The sequence below is a fragment of the Aquila chrysaetos genome, chromosome 17, assembly GCF_900496995.4.
Source record: "Aquila chrysaetos chrysaetos chromosome 17, bAquChr1.4, whole genome shotgun sequence".
Classification (NCBI taxonomy): Eukaryota; Metazoa; Chordata; class Aves; order Accipitriformes; family Accipitridae; genus Aquila; species Aquila chrysaetos.
Window position 1 is genome coordinate 14,190,722 of NC_044020.1, and position 16,406 is coordinate 14,207,127.

Sequence of the window (16,406 nt, forward strand, 5' to 3'; positions counted from 1 at the left end):
GAAAGGAGGAAAGCCCACTGCTGTCAGTCCTCATTAGTTTATCCAACAAACTGTTCTACTGAACTACAGCTAGTAAATAGAAAACTTTCAAAGATTCCCTTTCTTACCTCTGCTTGTTTTGCTTTGGGACTATCAACTGGAGACAGAGGAAGAACACTGTTACTAGATGACTGGATAGGGATGGATGGCTTGCATGGATCTAGAGAAAACAAAAATGTTTCCAAAACCACATGAGACTGCTAATATTCTAGGTTTTGTATGTTACACACAGCAAGTAGTGACAAATTTCTCAGCTTGTTACAAATTCTAGGTCGGACATCTGGAACACAGACAGAAGTTTTTAAATGTCCAAAATGGTACAAGTTTTTTAAGGTAAAAATTTCTACAAGAAAAAGCAGTTAGATGGGTTCTGATGCATTAGGAATCTGTAATTAATGGATTCAGAACATTCTTCTCAAAACATTAATGCAAGCAAGTACCTTGCTACTGACAGTAGTGAGATAGTTCAAATCCATGAGACTGTCTTCTCTTAAATCTAATAAACGTATAGACTTTCTCAAATGCAATTACAATCATTCAAAAACTTGTTGGGAAAGCTATTACCTTCTGTCACACTGCAAGAACCATCTTCTGCTCCTTCATCTTCTTCATCTTCAGAGACTTTTAGTTCTGGCTCTTCTACGCCCCCTTGATGTAAGCGAAACTCTGCTTCTGCATCAGACGGGATGTCATCTGATCACGGATGGGGCGGGGGAAAAAAAACCAAGAGATCTTGGATACAAGTCCCTCAGGACATCTGTTCATTATTTAAAAATCTTTCATAATCTTTTCTTTCTATTCACATGGTGCCAATCATTTTCATAACCTGAGCACCAAAACGTTTCAATCCTTTTTTTGTGTGCTAATTAGAGTCATTTAAGCAGTAAATGATGGACTATCAATACGAATAACTAAATTAGTAATTGAAGTCATACCTTACCAGTTTTCTGGAAAGTTTTCAATGTCTTCTGACATACGCAGTTCATTTTACACTAGCAAGGGAAGATTTTTGGCACAATATTGTGGACTTTTCTCAAATTACTTCTATTTCTGTTACTCAGCAGGATTAGTACTGAATACGGACACAAGACCAAGCCTGCTAGTTAGCAGATGGTGAGAGGACATGAGAAATTTATTCTACAACCCATGGCATTGAGGTTCTTCTGTTTCTTTTTGCCTTTCAGTCCTGGCTCCCTCTTGACTATTTCAAACAAACTCCTACATCACTAAAAATATGATCAGGTTTAAGTACCCTCATACAAAGTATTTTCTGCCAATACAATTCTGTTCATGTAACAGGTTTAAATGATGCATGGTGGTACCCTACCGTCATCCAGCTCTGCACCTGTGTCTCCCTCTTCACCTGCCTGCCCTTCTGTGTCTGCAGGCTCTGTGCCCAGCTCGTCCTCCACATCATTATCCTCACATGGAGCTAGAATATATTCAAATATTGAGGAAAAAAAAGAAAAACAAAAGGAAAAAAACAAAACAAAACAAAAAACTATACAGTGAAAAGGTTCTACATTGAACTGTACCAACAGTTTATAGTGGAGATGTTAATTATTGCCAAAACAAGAAATCCTGAAATGTGTCACCCAGAAAGATATCTATGGTAAAATACTTCCAGACTCCAATGAATCGAGGAATGCCTGCCCTTAGGGAGTCTCCAAGGCATTTGCAGTGAAAGTAACTAGGGCTTTTCTGAGCAACAGGCCTTGTGAAAAATTAAACAAGAAGGTGACTGGGAGGTCATCAAACCAGAATAAAGTTTACTGTTCTTCCAAGAAGATTTTTTTTTTTCTTTACCACACCAGAACAGTTACCACCACTTTATAGCATATGTGTATTAGATAAAAACTGAACTCTCACAATGTACCACAACTGTTCATCTTGAAATTGAAACAGGTTTTTGAGGGTGTAAGTCAGAGACAGAGTCTAGCTCTGGGATTGATCATTATTACATTTGGAAACTGTTTAACTGCGCAGCTACAGTAGTCTTTGGTAAAAGGGTCTAAGAGACTTGACATGCTGTACAAGTAACTAGGACACAAATTAATTGAGATATTTTTAAGTAAATAAAAAGATATATTCAAAACTTTCTTTCTGTTACAGATCATAATTTGATTTGTTGGGTCAAAATGAAGAAAAGATTCTTGAATTTATAGCTCTGAAAAGGGCATTTGACATTACTACTTGTGACAAGATTTAATTACAGGAGAAGAGGCAAGACCAAACTGCACGGCCTAAATTTCATTATTAAATGACACTTTTAAAAAAACCCTAAACATTATGAAATCCTTGCCCCATCTCTAGTACTATGGATGATTTGCTTAATTTTTTTTTTGTTAAGCATTTTCATAAAACATAATTTAAATATAAAAAAAGAAGCGAGCACTTCCAGGTTTTTTCCACAGTAGAGTCAGTCAACTACATTTTTAGATTTGTACAGTGAGTTAGCATCAATTCATGTTCAACAACATGCAGACAGCTAACTCTGTTGTATATCCTACTGCAAATGTGTACACAGTCAGCATGTATTATTATGCACAACATTTGCCAATTATACACATAGGATACAGTCCTATAACAATGATAACAGATATATTTATAACCTTCTTGGTTGCACCTATACCAGTAAACTAAGCAGTGCAAGTCTCTAGCCCTGAATGCATACAGTGTCATACTGTCATCTTTAGGAGGGCTCCTGGCACGACTCCCAGCAGTTGGTTCCCATGGTAGGGCTAGAGGCTGTTTCCAGTAGGCAGTCTGGATGCAGCTCCCTGATTCTGGATGGCAAAAAAGTTTAGCCATATGGGAGGTCTTGCACCCTCTCTCTTCTTCCTCTAATACAGGTTTTTGCTTATTTCAAAACACAGCGTTCAGTGGGTGGTTTGTCTTCTTCCTTCAACCTGAGAATTTCTCTTTTTCCATGCTTTTCCCCTCTGTAGTATTAAGATGACAAATATATGGGCTAGTTTATTTTCTGTCAATTATTGTGAAAAGGCAGTTACACTTACGTGTGATAAAGCACTGGCCTATTCCCTCACATCAGAGTCTTAAAAATCCAGAATCTTACAGATGTCGAGCATAGGAGACTGAATCATATGGCAAAGGCTGGACTGCCCACAGGGGCATTTACAAATCTACTGAGGAAAACTAGACTGTGTCCCAGTCTGATTGTTGCTTGGGTATGCAGTAGCTTATGTTATTTTGAAAATAATGATGTCATGGGATGGTTTTATGGTAGCAGCAAATGTGAGTAATCTTAATCAAAACTTGCAAAAACGTAACTCTGATGTTAGGAGTATGTGATACCACTATGTGTATGTATGTCTTCAGATCCAGAAACCATGAACCCACATGACACACATAGGGAGTTTTGGAGAGAGAGGAGAAAATCAACTCTTAAATAAGTTGGTACGCAAAACTCAACAGAAGATTACAGATGCATAGATAAGTAACAACTTGTTGCAAGGGTGGATCCCATTTTGAGGGACATGAAGAGCTTGCAGGTGGCTGGTTATATGATACATATACTGTGTATATACGTATATGCAGTTAGGATAAGGAGCAAGAGGCCAAAAGCTGTCACACAATAACTCAGAAATAACTCAAAAGCTACGCACTACGGCAGCCAGAAACTGGGATCAGCACTTGGTTCATATCAGCTAGCAGCCATGAGCAGACTGCATCAGGTGCAGACCTCTTGTAAACACTGCTGCCTTGCCAAAGCAGCAGCAGAAGCAACGTTCTATAGGCAAGCTAGCTATTCTGATGTGCCAAAGCAACTTAGCTATAGATCAACCACCTAGCCACAAACTACTGCTGTTCCACTGATTTAGATACTTTCACCGCTTTACACAAATTTACTCCCTTACTCTAATCCCAGAATCTTCATGCTCATTGATTTTATAATAGAGCTTAATAGGGCCACATAAAAAAAAACCAGCTGAGCTCTACCATCCTTCAACTTTTCTGAGGCTTTCCTAAATAACACGAACCTCAAGTCAAAGGTGACACAACAGCTATCACTATCCCTAAAGATCCCAGCTTCAACCTTATTCTTCTTTCTTGTTTTCTTCACCAGATAACTAGAGTTTGCAGCTGCTACAGAGAACTGCACTTGCTTTAAGCACTCTCTGTCACTTAATCTTTCAACTGCAAGAAAGCCCCATGTTCTTTTAGTCAAGGAGCTAGGGGAAGAATAACTGGTCCAGTCTACTGTTTACAAAGCAAATTGAAGCACTCAGCTAGATTCCTCCTTCTACTTTATTACACCCCAGATAACCTCTCCGCTTGGCCTGCCTTCAGAAGGGTTACAACAAACGTTGAGTTCATGCAGGAATGGGCTGTCTGAGCAAGGCGTGCATGCACACTCCCCCTTCCTCCCTCCCTCCACATCCAGTCATGCAGTAGCGACAGGGCCGTAAGTTCCAGGGTTAAAGTACCAGCTCAGCTGCTGAAGGCATGGAGAAGAGACGGGCAGGGTTATTGTGCATTGGAATACATAGAACATCACCAAACTACCTCCAGGGACCGTCTCCAGCCACGCCTGTACCGCCTCATGGCGTACGGAGGGAAGGTCGGATGCTGAATTTAAAAAACAATAAATTGTAAGAAATCGAAATTAGACTATCAGTAAGCGTCTAAAACAGAAGAGTGACAAAGGGAAATTTTTCAGTAGCAAATACAGGAATAAAACCTATGAGATGTTAAACAACCAATTCCAGGCTTGGGATTTAAATCAAGATAACATACAAATGTCAGAGGCCTAATCTTCCTTTAGGATATGTAATGTTAGAGGAAATACAGGTGGCACAGTGAAAAAAACACCACGTCTGACCAGCAGGTTGCTGCTGCTGTGCTCCACTTGAAACTCTGCAGAGGAGGGAAAATAAGAGATGAAAGAGCTTAGCAACAAGAGAAGGGCGATCGTAACAGGCGTCCCAGAACCTGTGCTGCCTGGGTGTGAACGCCACCAGATGAAGAAGAGCACCCAAAGCAGAATGAGAGGGGCTTCTGTGTACTGCCATGCTAACCCAGGCTTTCACATCAAACGCTATCACCACTGCTGCTGATGGGCTCTCCAAACACCTTGTATCACAGAACACAGCTCAGCTAGGAACAAATTTGTCTATTGAACTCAGGCTGAAAACTTACAGCTTATCCACAAGTACTTATTGGCGACAGCCCTTTAAAAAACCAAACTGCTGATACACCTGCACACACCTGTACTGTATGACAAAGTAATTGAAGCAGCTAATCTATTGATCAGGATTGTCCTAGTTTGCCCCAGTTTTAGGGGAAGGAAAGGAAATACTGCCTTCCTTCCCAAAGGAAGTTGGAAAGACCACAAAATCAATTTTGGAAGGATCATCTTTTGCTGGCAGCTGTACCAATACACTATGGAAAAGTAGGAATTATAAAATACAAATTGAAAGAAAAATTTGGAAACTATAGTGATACAGACCCTCAAGCAGAAGCTAAAGTAACCTTAATCATAGTAAGCTTAAGAAACTGTGTTAACATTTTTTACTTAGCATTTTTAAATGTTAAGCAACTACTCTAGCAATACTGAAAGTTACAGACAGTTGAACACAGCCTATTTCTGTAGTTGCAGTGGGAAGGAAATACCCATCTCTTATTTGTAGGGAGCAGATTTCACACCAGAAAATCCCAGTGCATTCTACAAACAGCAATTATAAGCACAGACAAACTGATCTGGAACTGTGTATCAAGTTGGACCAGGATTAAAAAAGAAACCAAATATGAGGAAAAGATAATTATCTGGAATGGAATATGATCAGACAACATGAGGTAAAGCCCTAGGCTTTTTTAATAGAGATCAGTCATTAACTTAATTTCACATTTGCTGTAAAAGACACCCCTTTCCACAGCATACTTATTCCCTCTACAAATCTGGCACGATGGTTACAGACTCTGAGAGAAGACCACTACTCATCAGCTGCATGTTTAACATTTATTAAGTCTAGGTTTCTGCATAGGCAAAGCACCTATGACATACTTACCTCAAGACATGCTGTCATATAGTCTAGAATAAGGTCAGCAGGGACTGCTGGAAGATGCTTACAAGAGAGCTAGACTACTGTAATTTTTCCCCTCCAAAGTTTTCCTTTAACTAACTGGCAACTCACAAAGGTCACACCTCACTTCAAAAAATAAATATACTGTCAAATCTTAAACACAGGGAGTCAAAACCACCACTAATAGGATTTGCAAGCCCTTTGAACCCCATCATTCCCTACTAATACCAGATGCAGTTATACACTTTGAAAACCAGCAGCAGAGAAACATGCTCAATACAGAAGCTGACCCTGTTCAATCTTTGCTGTAGTAACTACACAACATAGCCCTTCAGCTTTCCCTAAAGAGGCGTAGAGTTCTCACATCACAAAAAGCACATGACAGCTTCTATTACTACCCCTAAAGTCAGTTACCAAGGGCTGATTGCCAGCACTATCAAATCATGTGTGTAGTGAGGAAAAACGCTATGGAGTCAAAGCAGGCAGACAAATGGGTCAGAAGAAGTCACACCACCATGAAGCTGAGAAAGCAGACATTGTAAGTGGACACTGACCTGAAAAGCAAAATGTTTAACCAAGTGTAATTTCAGTGTAATTTGACATTAGTTCCTTTCAATCACTGCTGCCCCTGCTGAAGTACACTGCTCTCGAAGGGTGCAGAAGCAACAGAGTTAAACAGCTGCAACCGCGATCCAGGAATTGACAGAGCAGGGCTTGGGGGAGATTACCTCTGGAGGTGGAGGACTTTGAGGTTGGGACCATTTTTTCCTCCTCCTGTTTTTCACGGATGTGTGTCCAGTGCACATCTGCCAGAATCTCCAGAGGATCAACCGGATTTACAATCTGCTGCAGTCTAAGGTTTCCAGCTAGCAGTAGGAGGGCATGGCATACCAGGTTGTAGGCAGGGAGTATGAAGGCCAGGGAGGAAAAGATGGGAGAACAGTGGAAAGGAAAGGTAACACGTCATAGGAAAGGAAATAAGAAAAGAAGAAAAGAAAATATTACTGGCTAAGATCAGTTTGCAAGACAGACAGAAAAAGCTCAGCATTGTGTGTGCACGCATACACCAATACAGCGCTCCTCATACTTCCCATCAAAGCTAAATAATGCCATTCCAAAGGCAGAGAGATGCTATTAAAAACTTCATTGTAGATTATCTCTACTGCAAGCAGCTTTGCTGAAATGAAAGACATTCTCTGGGTGTTGAACAGTATGTGGTATGTAAATACCGATTTAGCAGAAATTTCCAGCTCCTTCAGCCTATTCATTATGATTATTGCCAAAGACATCTTGCTGTTAATGGCAAGGGATAGTCTGCATTGTAGTTTGATGCACCAAAACAAAAGGTCTTTCATTCCCTACTATTGGGTTAAGCACTCCTTTCTATGCTGGGTGCATATTTCTTTGTGAATTAAATTACATGATGGATCTCAGAGTTTCGTGTGTGTGTGTGTGTGTGTGTATGTGCGTATGCACACGGGGGTGCACACTTACTTTAGCACTTAAAACACTGGTATGTTTACTGCTGCTCTTTTGTACTGACTTGTTCAAAGGGTAGAATTTTTTTCTGAAGAATAACAGCATTTTCATTATGACTTAAGAGCCTCCCCACCTCCCCAGAAGGGACCTTCCTGTGCACAAATGAATTTTTTTAAAAGAAATTGCATTACTCCTCAATTACCTGCCTACGCAAAGCTCAGCTACTTATGGAGTGTCAAAGGGAACAATGGGCACCAAAACCAACTGATAAACAACTTGTTTAACTGCTGCAGAATACCCACCTTGGGAGCACCTACCCTGAGGTATTATATTCACAGACCGTGTCTCTATTGCTATCTGCTATGGGACTATAGCTCAGGTTTTCTTTACCCACAATAAAATAACTCATTCTAGGGGGGACAGGTGTTCAGCATCTGCAGGAGTGGTCTTCAAAAGCAAGTGACTCACCCTGAAAGGAAAATGCCCACTTACTTTGTAAAGTAGGAAGTCAATTTTCACAACAGACAGATTACTACTCAGTAGTAATTACTACTACTGAGTAGTAATCTGTAGGCAAAACACTGTTTCAGCAGTTCAGAACCTCAAAAGCAGTTAGATTTTCATATGGTGCACTAGTGTTTGAAGGAAACAAGAAACATGAGCAGCGTTTAGAGGTTGCACTCATTATTTCCTGCTGTCTCATTTTAACCAAGTTCCTCTCTCCCAGCCATGTTTTCCCCAGACATGACAAAGTGTTTGGGACTTCCGTTTCAGGAACGACTATGTGTGAGATTTGGCATTAAAACTGCAGAAGAAACAGGCAGAAGGAACTGCAGGAAGGAGAGAATCACAAACTGGTTATTAAAGGGGAAATGGGTTCACACGCACAAACTCAAATGCAGAGCGGGATTCACAATTTAGCCAAGTATTTAGCAGTTTTATGTCTCTGTCACCTCATCAGAGAATTTTCATATCAATTAGCACAACCACATGGTCTACCAGAGCTACTGGACATCCTGCAGGGACAGGAACCTGGGCTGTTTTCACTCTGTACGAAAGCACTCGCATGCAGGCCCCAAGATGAGTAGAGTTAGCATTTGCATTGCCACACAAAACTTTGTGTTAAAAGGTTTAAGTTTGCCAGCAACAGCTGAGAAGTATATAGTCACTCAGCAAGGCTCGGAAAGAGCAGGTCCCACATGATCTGCATGTTTTAAAATTGATTTCTCTGGGATTTAGATCAGTGTAACATACACACCTTCAGCTACTCCACAAGTCTCTAGAAAGAGGGCTGAACCTGTCCTGATTAAGACATGGGTCCTCCTCACCTTTTCCAGTAAATAAATAGCAGCACAGCCATCCATGAAGGACTGCTGCTTGGCTAACAGACAAACTAATGTTTGCTTGCGGTCTACAATGCTTGAGAATTTCAAATGACACCTGACATAGCCTTCTCTCAAGACTGCCTGCTAAGCTTTGCAGGAAGCTGGACGTTAATTGCACTTACATTTGGAAAGGTAGCTTTCCACTCCAGTTCCACTGCAGCACCTACGAGCACTTCATAAGCAGCAAGCAGTCTCAATATTTAACTTTAATGGAATGAGAATCCACCTGCAAATCAACTCCTTAGGAGCCAGGTCTAAAGCACACTAGCAACTGCAACAGGGGGAACTTCTTCAGTCATGCTATTCAGCCATCTTACTAATACTTCTCATTCTTACCATCAGAAAAGTTAAATCGGAAAAAAATTATAACACCTCTTTTTTTTTTCTTTTTAAAAAAAAAAGTCAGAAGCTAAGCTACAGTTATTAACAATCATAAGTTGCAAAATATGCAGTCTGACAACTCCATATGTCTTCTAACCTGCAGGAAGGCACTTGGATTTTTCTCTTATGTATTCTGGGTCTAACGAACCATGTTGAGGGAATAAGGGATTAACAAGCTATTAGGACCAAGTGCTTCAAAAAAACAAACCGTAAGAAATAAACTGCAAGAGAATGCATCGTGGAAAATTACACAACCAGTTAGATTGGAATGTCAGATTAATTTTATGCCCATTACATGACTATTTGAAAAATCTTGAGGGATCGCTGCAGCTTGATTATCTTCCCCCACAGACTCTCCCCACAGACACACACTCACAAAGGACAACAAAAAAAATGCAAGTTTGCTGACACAGGCAATCTAAAGGCAGTACTTCCGACGTGCCCCATGTGTCTCACATACTGCACAGGTGCAATTAGTCCGTGTGTATGGAACAAATCTGAAACTCCTAAATAGGTGGGGGTCACTGTCCATGTGCATTACAGTAGCAAATTGTCCAGGCTTTCTAGATAACCTGAGGTACTTGGCAGCTTTATCTTTTTCCTAAAACCAGTGGCAATGTCAGACCTGATATATGGCACTTGGACCAGGAGATGAAGATAACAACAGCTATCAAATCAGTTTTTAGGGAGCTGGTAAAGCAATTAAATAAAACACAGAAACTTCTCATGTGGGACCTGCTCTTTAAAACATTCCCCCCTCCTTCGGGGAAATGGAAGTGGAGATGGTATATGGGTACCTTTAAATGTACCCGTGTCCTCTTCATTTGAGAGATGTTGAAGCCAGAGGCCTTGCTGCAGCTCTCTCTCCCAAGGGCAATACTCCCCCTCTACAGCAGAGGGAACCACACATCCATATATAACACCAGACACGCGTGTACACACACAAGCGATGGAGGGAGAGAGAGAGAGAGAAAGAGAAAGGACAGAATCAGAAAGAGAGACTGTCTGGAAACCCAGCAACTCCCCGTACTCCCGCTGTATTCAAAGCGTCTGACAGGAAAACTGCTCGAATGAAATAACGTCCATCCAAGAACACCATGGTTTAGCAGACTAAACACACAACATGCATGTTACCATACTTAAAAAGCAGTCTTGACTTCCACAGACTTCAGTTATGGAGATACAGCTGAAAAAGTAGCCAAGCAGCCTGCTGAGCTCATCAACAAAACTGCCACTAAGACTCAAAAAACTGGACCTCTGCTTGCATTAGGCAGCCAAAGACCTTTACGAAGAAGCTCTTTGGAATCTACTAGTCTTCACAAAAAGAAAACGTGAGTACAAAGACAAGATCAGCGAGAAATTTGGCATGGTGGTGAAACACTGGAAGCATGTCTATTCTTAGCACAAACTTTGCATTTTGATGACTGAGACAAACACAGGGGAAGGAGTCTTTCCCTAAGATTTTCCACAGAAATCCCTCAGAGCTAAAATGGGAACCACCCGAACTCCCTGATTTCTCAAGGCTGTCTTTTAACTAAGGAGAGCTGTAACTAAGCTGCTACAAGCAGCTTCTTCTGGGATGCGCTGATGACAGTTACAGGGCACTGCCCCTTAGTGAGGCACTCTGCAAAACTGAAAACACTGCCTCCACGCTGCTTCCAGCTCTTGCTGCCAAAGAACAAAGGGCACATTCAAATCCAATTCCCAAAAATAATAAAAAACAACAAAAATAGTACAGTGTCACAAAGCTGTGAATTGCACATGTTGGCATGGTGTATGGGAAGCATATTGTGTTGGTAGTAGTGCTATAACTGCCCTGTGGGCAAAGATCATCTGTATCCAGAATGATCCACCTAAAGCTTTCCTTGACAATAACTCCCTCAAAAATCAAAGCAATAATGAAGTGAAAGAAGAAAAGTTTTCCAAGGCAAATCTTTCTCATTCTGTGTGGCAAACACTCAACTTGGTTTTCCCTACTGTCTAGCAGAAAGGAAGGACAAATCAATCGTGTCTAACCTTCGCTCGACTCCTCATCTTCCTCCTCTTCGTCTTCTTCCTCCTCCTCCTCCTCCTCCTCCTCTTCTTTGTCCTCAATCTCATGATTTTCCTCAGCCTCAATCTGTTCTTCACTCTTTCCCTTCAGGAGGGCATGGATACGCACAGCCTCTTTCCATGGCACACCACCCAAATCTGAAGGGGGTTGCTGAGGCAGCAATAGTTCATCTTCTTCCTCCTCATCTTCCTCCTCCATCTCAGACTCTGAACTACTGTAAGGGTTTAGAAAAAAACATAAAGAAACAACTAGTTAATGTTTCCTAGATCAGTCTTAGATCACCGACAAGTTGTTTCAATACATACAAGCCTAAAACATATGATGGAAATCGTAATACTAATTTTTCTGCTTTCAATATTTCATAGGAATTTTAGTGACAGCATCACGTGTGGGCTGCAGTATGGTCCTTCCCTGCTTCTTTTAAAGAAGGTGAAGCAGCAGAAAAGTGCCTGTGAAGCCAAGTCCAAATATTTGTGCAGCATTAATTGTTACAGTTTGTGACAGTTGAATACAGCAGAAAAACTACTTTCTTCACATCACGTTGCTTTACATAAATGGGTACCAGAGTTCTTAGCACTGTCAGAATGCAGAAGGTCACGTCTTTTGATAATGGCAGCTACTGCTACCATTTTGGATAGCTAAGATATTTTTGGCACTTGCTGGGGTGAAACACAGAAAGCTTTGGAAGTAGAAAGAACACACAACACAACTATCAAGCCAAAGGATACAGTATGTGAGCTAAGGAGAGCTGGAGAAAAAAAAAAAAAAAAAAAAAAAAATCACAAAAATTGTATCCAATTAAGTACACAGTGTACATAGTGGCAAGAAACTGTAGGAAGCAGTGCAAGGATAATTACAATAATGAGCTTATTATTCTCACAGGAAAGTCTAAAACACGCAAAACAGTAAATCATTAGGGCTCTTTAGTAGACGTCTCTGTTTAATTCTAACAGTTCCTCAGTATAAGCAGCAGAGGCAAGAAACGTAACCACCTATACAATGACATTTAATCTAGTTCACTCTTACATGCTGGACCACCTAGAGGTACTGGGGAGAAAGATGGCTGCATTTGTCACTGGAAAATGAACGTGAACTACAGCACATTCAGAGAACATATCTGCAGGGTGAAGAGGTGTCTCTCTTTTTCCTTAATAGATCATTGTCATAAAAGAACTGCATTAGAGCAACAGTTGGATACTTGCCATATAAATCTTAAAAGGCCCAAATTCATCTGGATTGAAGGAGAAAACTGTGAATGGTTAAAGTTTGGGTGAATCACATGAGAACAGTATTCTACTTCTGCTGCTTCCTTATGACGGTTACCACTGTAGTTAACAGCCTTTGGCAGATCCCATTCCATATAGACAATGAGAGGGGAAAACCGACAAGTTGAAAATAATGAAGTTTAAATTTCATGTAGGTCTATAAAATATAACTTGTACAGCTGTTCTAATTCTGTTTCCCATACACAGGTTTTATTACAGTATGTGACAAAATGGCAGTTTCCAAAAAAAACTATATACGGCAGCACTCTTTCCCTTATATTGCAGATAAACATAATCAGGTGCAGAACCTCAAATTAGTCTAACACTACATGAACATATCATATTTACATACTTTTATTCATCTGCTTGTCTGAAACGCTATTTTTGATAGCAAAGCTAATAAAGAAAATACCACTTTTTCATGCTCTGATTGTCAAGTACTTTTGTCCACAGGCTCTTAAAGTCTCCTCACTGTTCTGCATATATATAACATTATTTTGCTCAAATTACAACCCACTTTTTCACAGCATAAACTGAATACTTATTTTTAACAGGCTGCCTGGTTTTCACATGCTAAGTACGGAACACAAACACTGTTGCATGCCATGGACTCAGTATATATTCCAGGAGACCGAAGCATATTCCAAAGGCTTTACGCAGATACTGTCACAGAGATAAAAAGTGATGTTCCCTTCCCCCCTGATTAACTTTCCCACCCTTTGGTATGGAAATAAACCTGACAGGTGCTGCATGCTGGGGTTTTCATGTGCTGTCAATAAGGTTTACTGCTGCTCACACTGTTGCCATGGCTGCTGAATGGGACAAGCTGCTGCTCTTCAACCAGTCGGCTTATCGCATGTAATATTGACGACATAAATTCTTTACCACATAGCTCACTTTACCTTCTTTGGCTTTTATTTATAACTTGGTTTTTGTTTGACCTTTAAATAGTGAGAAATGAGAAGCCGAAAGACAGCAGTGAGATGGTCTGGTATAGTGGGCACTCCTTTTACCATGGCAACTCTGTGCCACAGAAATTAATTCAACAGCTGAAACTTTTTTTTTTTTTCTATAAAGAAGAGATCAATGAGCAAAGTAGGTTGCTTTATAGAATTTGTATAAGCAGTTGAATATCGCATTAAAAAGGTGTACCTACACAGATTTAGTGCTGAGGAGAGGAACCGAAACCTTAACTGTGGAAATGAACCTCTTCTCTTCCCTTGCCATACAGACCCATACAGCACAAGCTGTCTTATGACACTCCTTCAGAAGGCCACAGGGTATCACATCAAAACTGCAGGTGACATACTGGGAGTTACTACAAGTTAAAGGTGATGAACAAGGCATCTGAAGGGTTTTCCACTCCTCAAAACTGCGTAGTCAGAGTTTGATTGCATAAATGATTTTTTTCTTGTTGAAGCTTAAACAAGATTATCTCTCTTTTGAAAAAATGTACTTTGAATACTGTTTTCTGTAAACTTTCTCTGCAGTGTGCATGCTCCTACGTGTGTGCATGATGGGAAGCTGTGCACCAAAATGCATGGTCTCTGCTTGATTTAGAGTTAACACCTTGGTGAACCTGGAAGCCCAATCCATCACTTCATAAGACGTGGAGGGAACAAAGAGTTCCCCATCTCCTCTGCCTGCTCCTAACCCTGCAGCGCTGCACCAAGACAGTGAAGATGATCGAATCAGGGCTTCAGTTGGCTTGTTGCAGGAGTCAAACTTTTTTTCTTTTGTTGACAAAAAAGTGATCAGATTTTTTCCCTTTTTTGTTGTTTGGGGTTTTTTGGGGGGGTCTTTCTGTGAAATATCATAGAGTGGGTAGAGTTGAACAGAAGATACCAGATAACTACATCATCTAGAAAGTTCTCTCTCTGATGTTTGACCCACACAGCCTTATCAATGGTCTGACTAAATTGCTTACCATATTTGGATTTGGGACAGAAATTTTTCCAGGTCAAACTGACAGGGAATTTGATTTTCTCTTTCCTCTCTATCATAATGTGAGTTGCCCACTAAACACTGTTTTTTGCGTGCAAAAGGAATTTCTCATACACCCGTATACCTGTAAGTAATGCATACATAGAATACGTTTGTAGGATCTAAGTCTCAGGAAACCAGTAACAGCATTTTCCGAGTTTATTTCAAGATGACTACTGGACAGACTAAGAGCTGACAAGGTAAGGGTTGTTACTGCTATAAACAAAAGTAAATGATTAGAAACCATATTAAGAGATCGAGACTCCGCAAAAAGTGTGTGATTGACTATAAAGTTCACAAGCATTCTTCATCAAGTATTTTCTCTCAATGATTCTTGCAACAACTATTTCCAGTAGCTTTACCTGCATATATTTGGATCCTGGTGTGCTTATACCTCATTTTGCAGATAAAGAGAAATTTGTGAAGGTACAACATGTTTTTCAACAGCCGTAACTATTGCTTCAAATTAACATCTCTCAGGCATTGCATCAGCATTCAGTCAGGATTACATGTGTGTCAAGCTTGAATCTTTAAACCAAAAGTGGTTTTGAATTGTAATGAAAAACATACAGAAGTTAATTTTGGAACCCCCTCCCATTTGAATCCGTGTTCTGTTTGCTCAAAAGATTCATTTGTCTTTGATACAATTAAAAAAAAAAAAAATTAAAAATTCCTTCCAACTTAGAACTAAATTTCATGGTATTTCATGTACCTGTGGTACACCACAGGTGTCTTCTAAGAATGGTAATAAGCTATTTAGAAGAACAGAACCTACAAGATAAAATACCTGTGTACACATGCAGAGCATTTTCAAGAACTTTAGAAGGGGCAACCTGGTAAATAATATGTTAAAAAAAGCTAAGGGAAAAGCAGGCAAAAGTCTGTTGGGATGGGTATAAAAAAAGCTTATGCACAACGTGTGCTAACCTGCTGGGCACATCCTCTTCTGTTCCTTTGTCCAGCACACTGCTCAGGTTATGCTCTGCTAGTGTCTCTTCGGGAACCTCTTCGAGTTCTTCTTCCCGCTGCAGTGACAGTCGGTAGTTCTCCAGCTCAATCCGTTCAGGTGTGCCACGCAGCCGCTTAGCAAGGCTGGGCTCTTCCAGCCCATTTACATTAGAACCTAAAGAATAAGCCAGTGAATAAACAATAAATGCAACAGTCAGAACTGTAATTTTTTAAGAAAATTGAGCAATTGGGAGAAAAGGGGCGTGAGGCAGAGGGAGGTAAATAAAGCAAGAGAATACCTTACGTCATTATCCCGTTCGCCACTACTGGCAGAACCTGCTGGGGAGCCAGACTGCAAAAGGGAATCTTAGTGGTTTTGGCTAATAGATGCTAAAAAGAACGTTAAATGTCCTAGTTGAGAGAGGAAATGGGGACATTTTAGCTGCAAAAACTAGAGCTGCAATGAAGTCTATGCAGTAAGTACTGGGGAAGGCCTGGCCATTGAGGGGATATATTCTATGAGACGCAGTAGGAAAGCTATGGGGCAATCCTGCTGCACGTTAAAATTGTTACCAGTCACGGTAAGTCTACAGAGTTAGGGTGCAAGAAAATACTATTACTACTTAACGATGAAGGAGGGAGGGAATGAAAAAGGCCCACTTGGAGCAAGTTTTAAAACTTTTTATAGACTTGAATTGATTTGCTTTTTAATCAGTTAGGGATGAAATGAACGACAGGGAAAAACCTAAGTGAGATGTTTGCAAGCATAAATCCCATGAACCCCAGAAAATTGAAGGACACGTGAATCAGGCAGTTGGAGAAAAGTATA

General features: G+C 40.4%; 1 protein-coding gene across 1 annotated transcript in view; it reads right to left on the reverse strand.

Annotated features, from left to right (window-relative positions):
* MICAL3 (microtubule associated monooxygenase, calponin and LIM domain containing 3) overlaps positions 1 to 16,406 on the reverse strand; it is a 165,226-nt gene that overhangs the window by 33,983 nt on the left and 114,837 nt on the right. Inside the window, 8 exon segments of the mRNA XM_041129681.1 lie at positions 108 to 199; positions 604 to 732; positions 1,367 to 1,471; positions 4,567 to 4,629; positions 6,812 to 6,949; positions 10,126 to 10,215; positions 11,345 to 11,595; positions 15,557 to 15,752. Of these exon segments, the coding sequence (XP_040985615.1) occupies positions 108 to 199; positions 604 to 732; positions 1,367 to 1,471; positions 4,567 to 4,629; positions 6,812 to 6,949; positions 10,126 to 10,215; positions 11,345 to 11,595; positions 15,557 to 15,752 (1,064 nt within the window).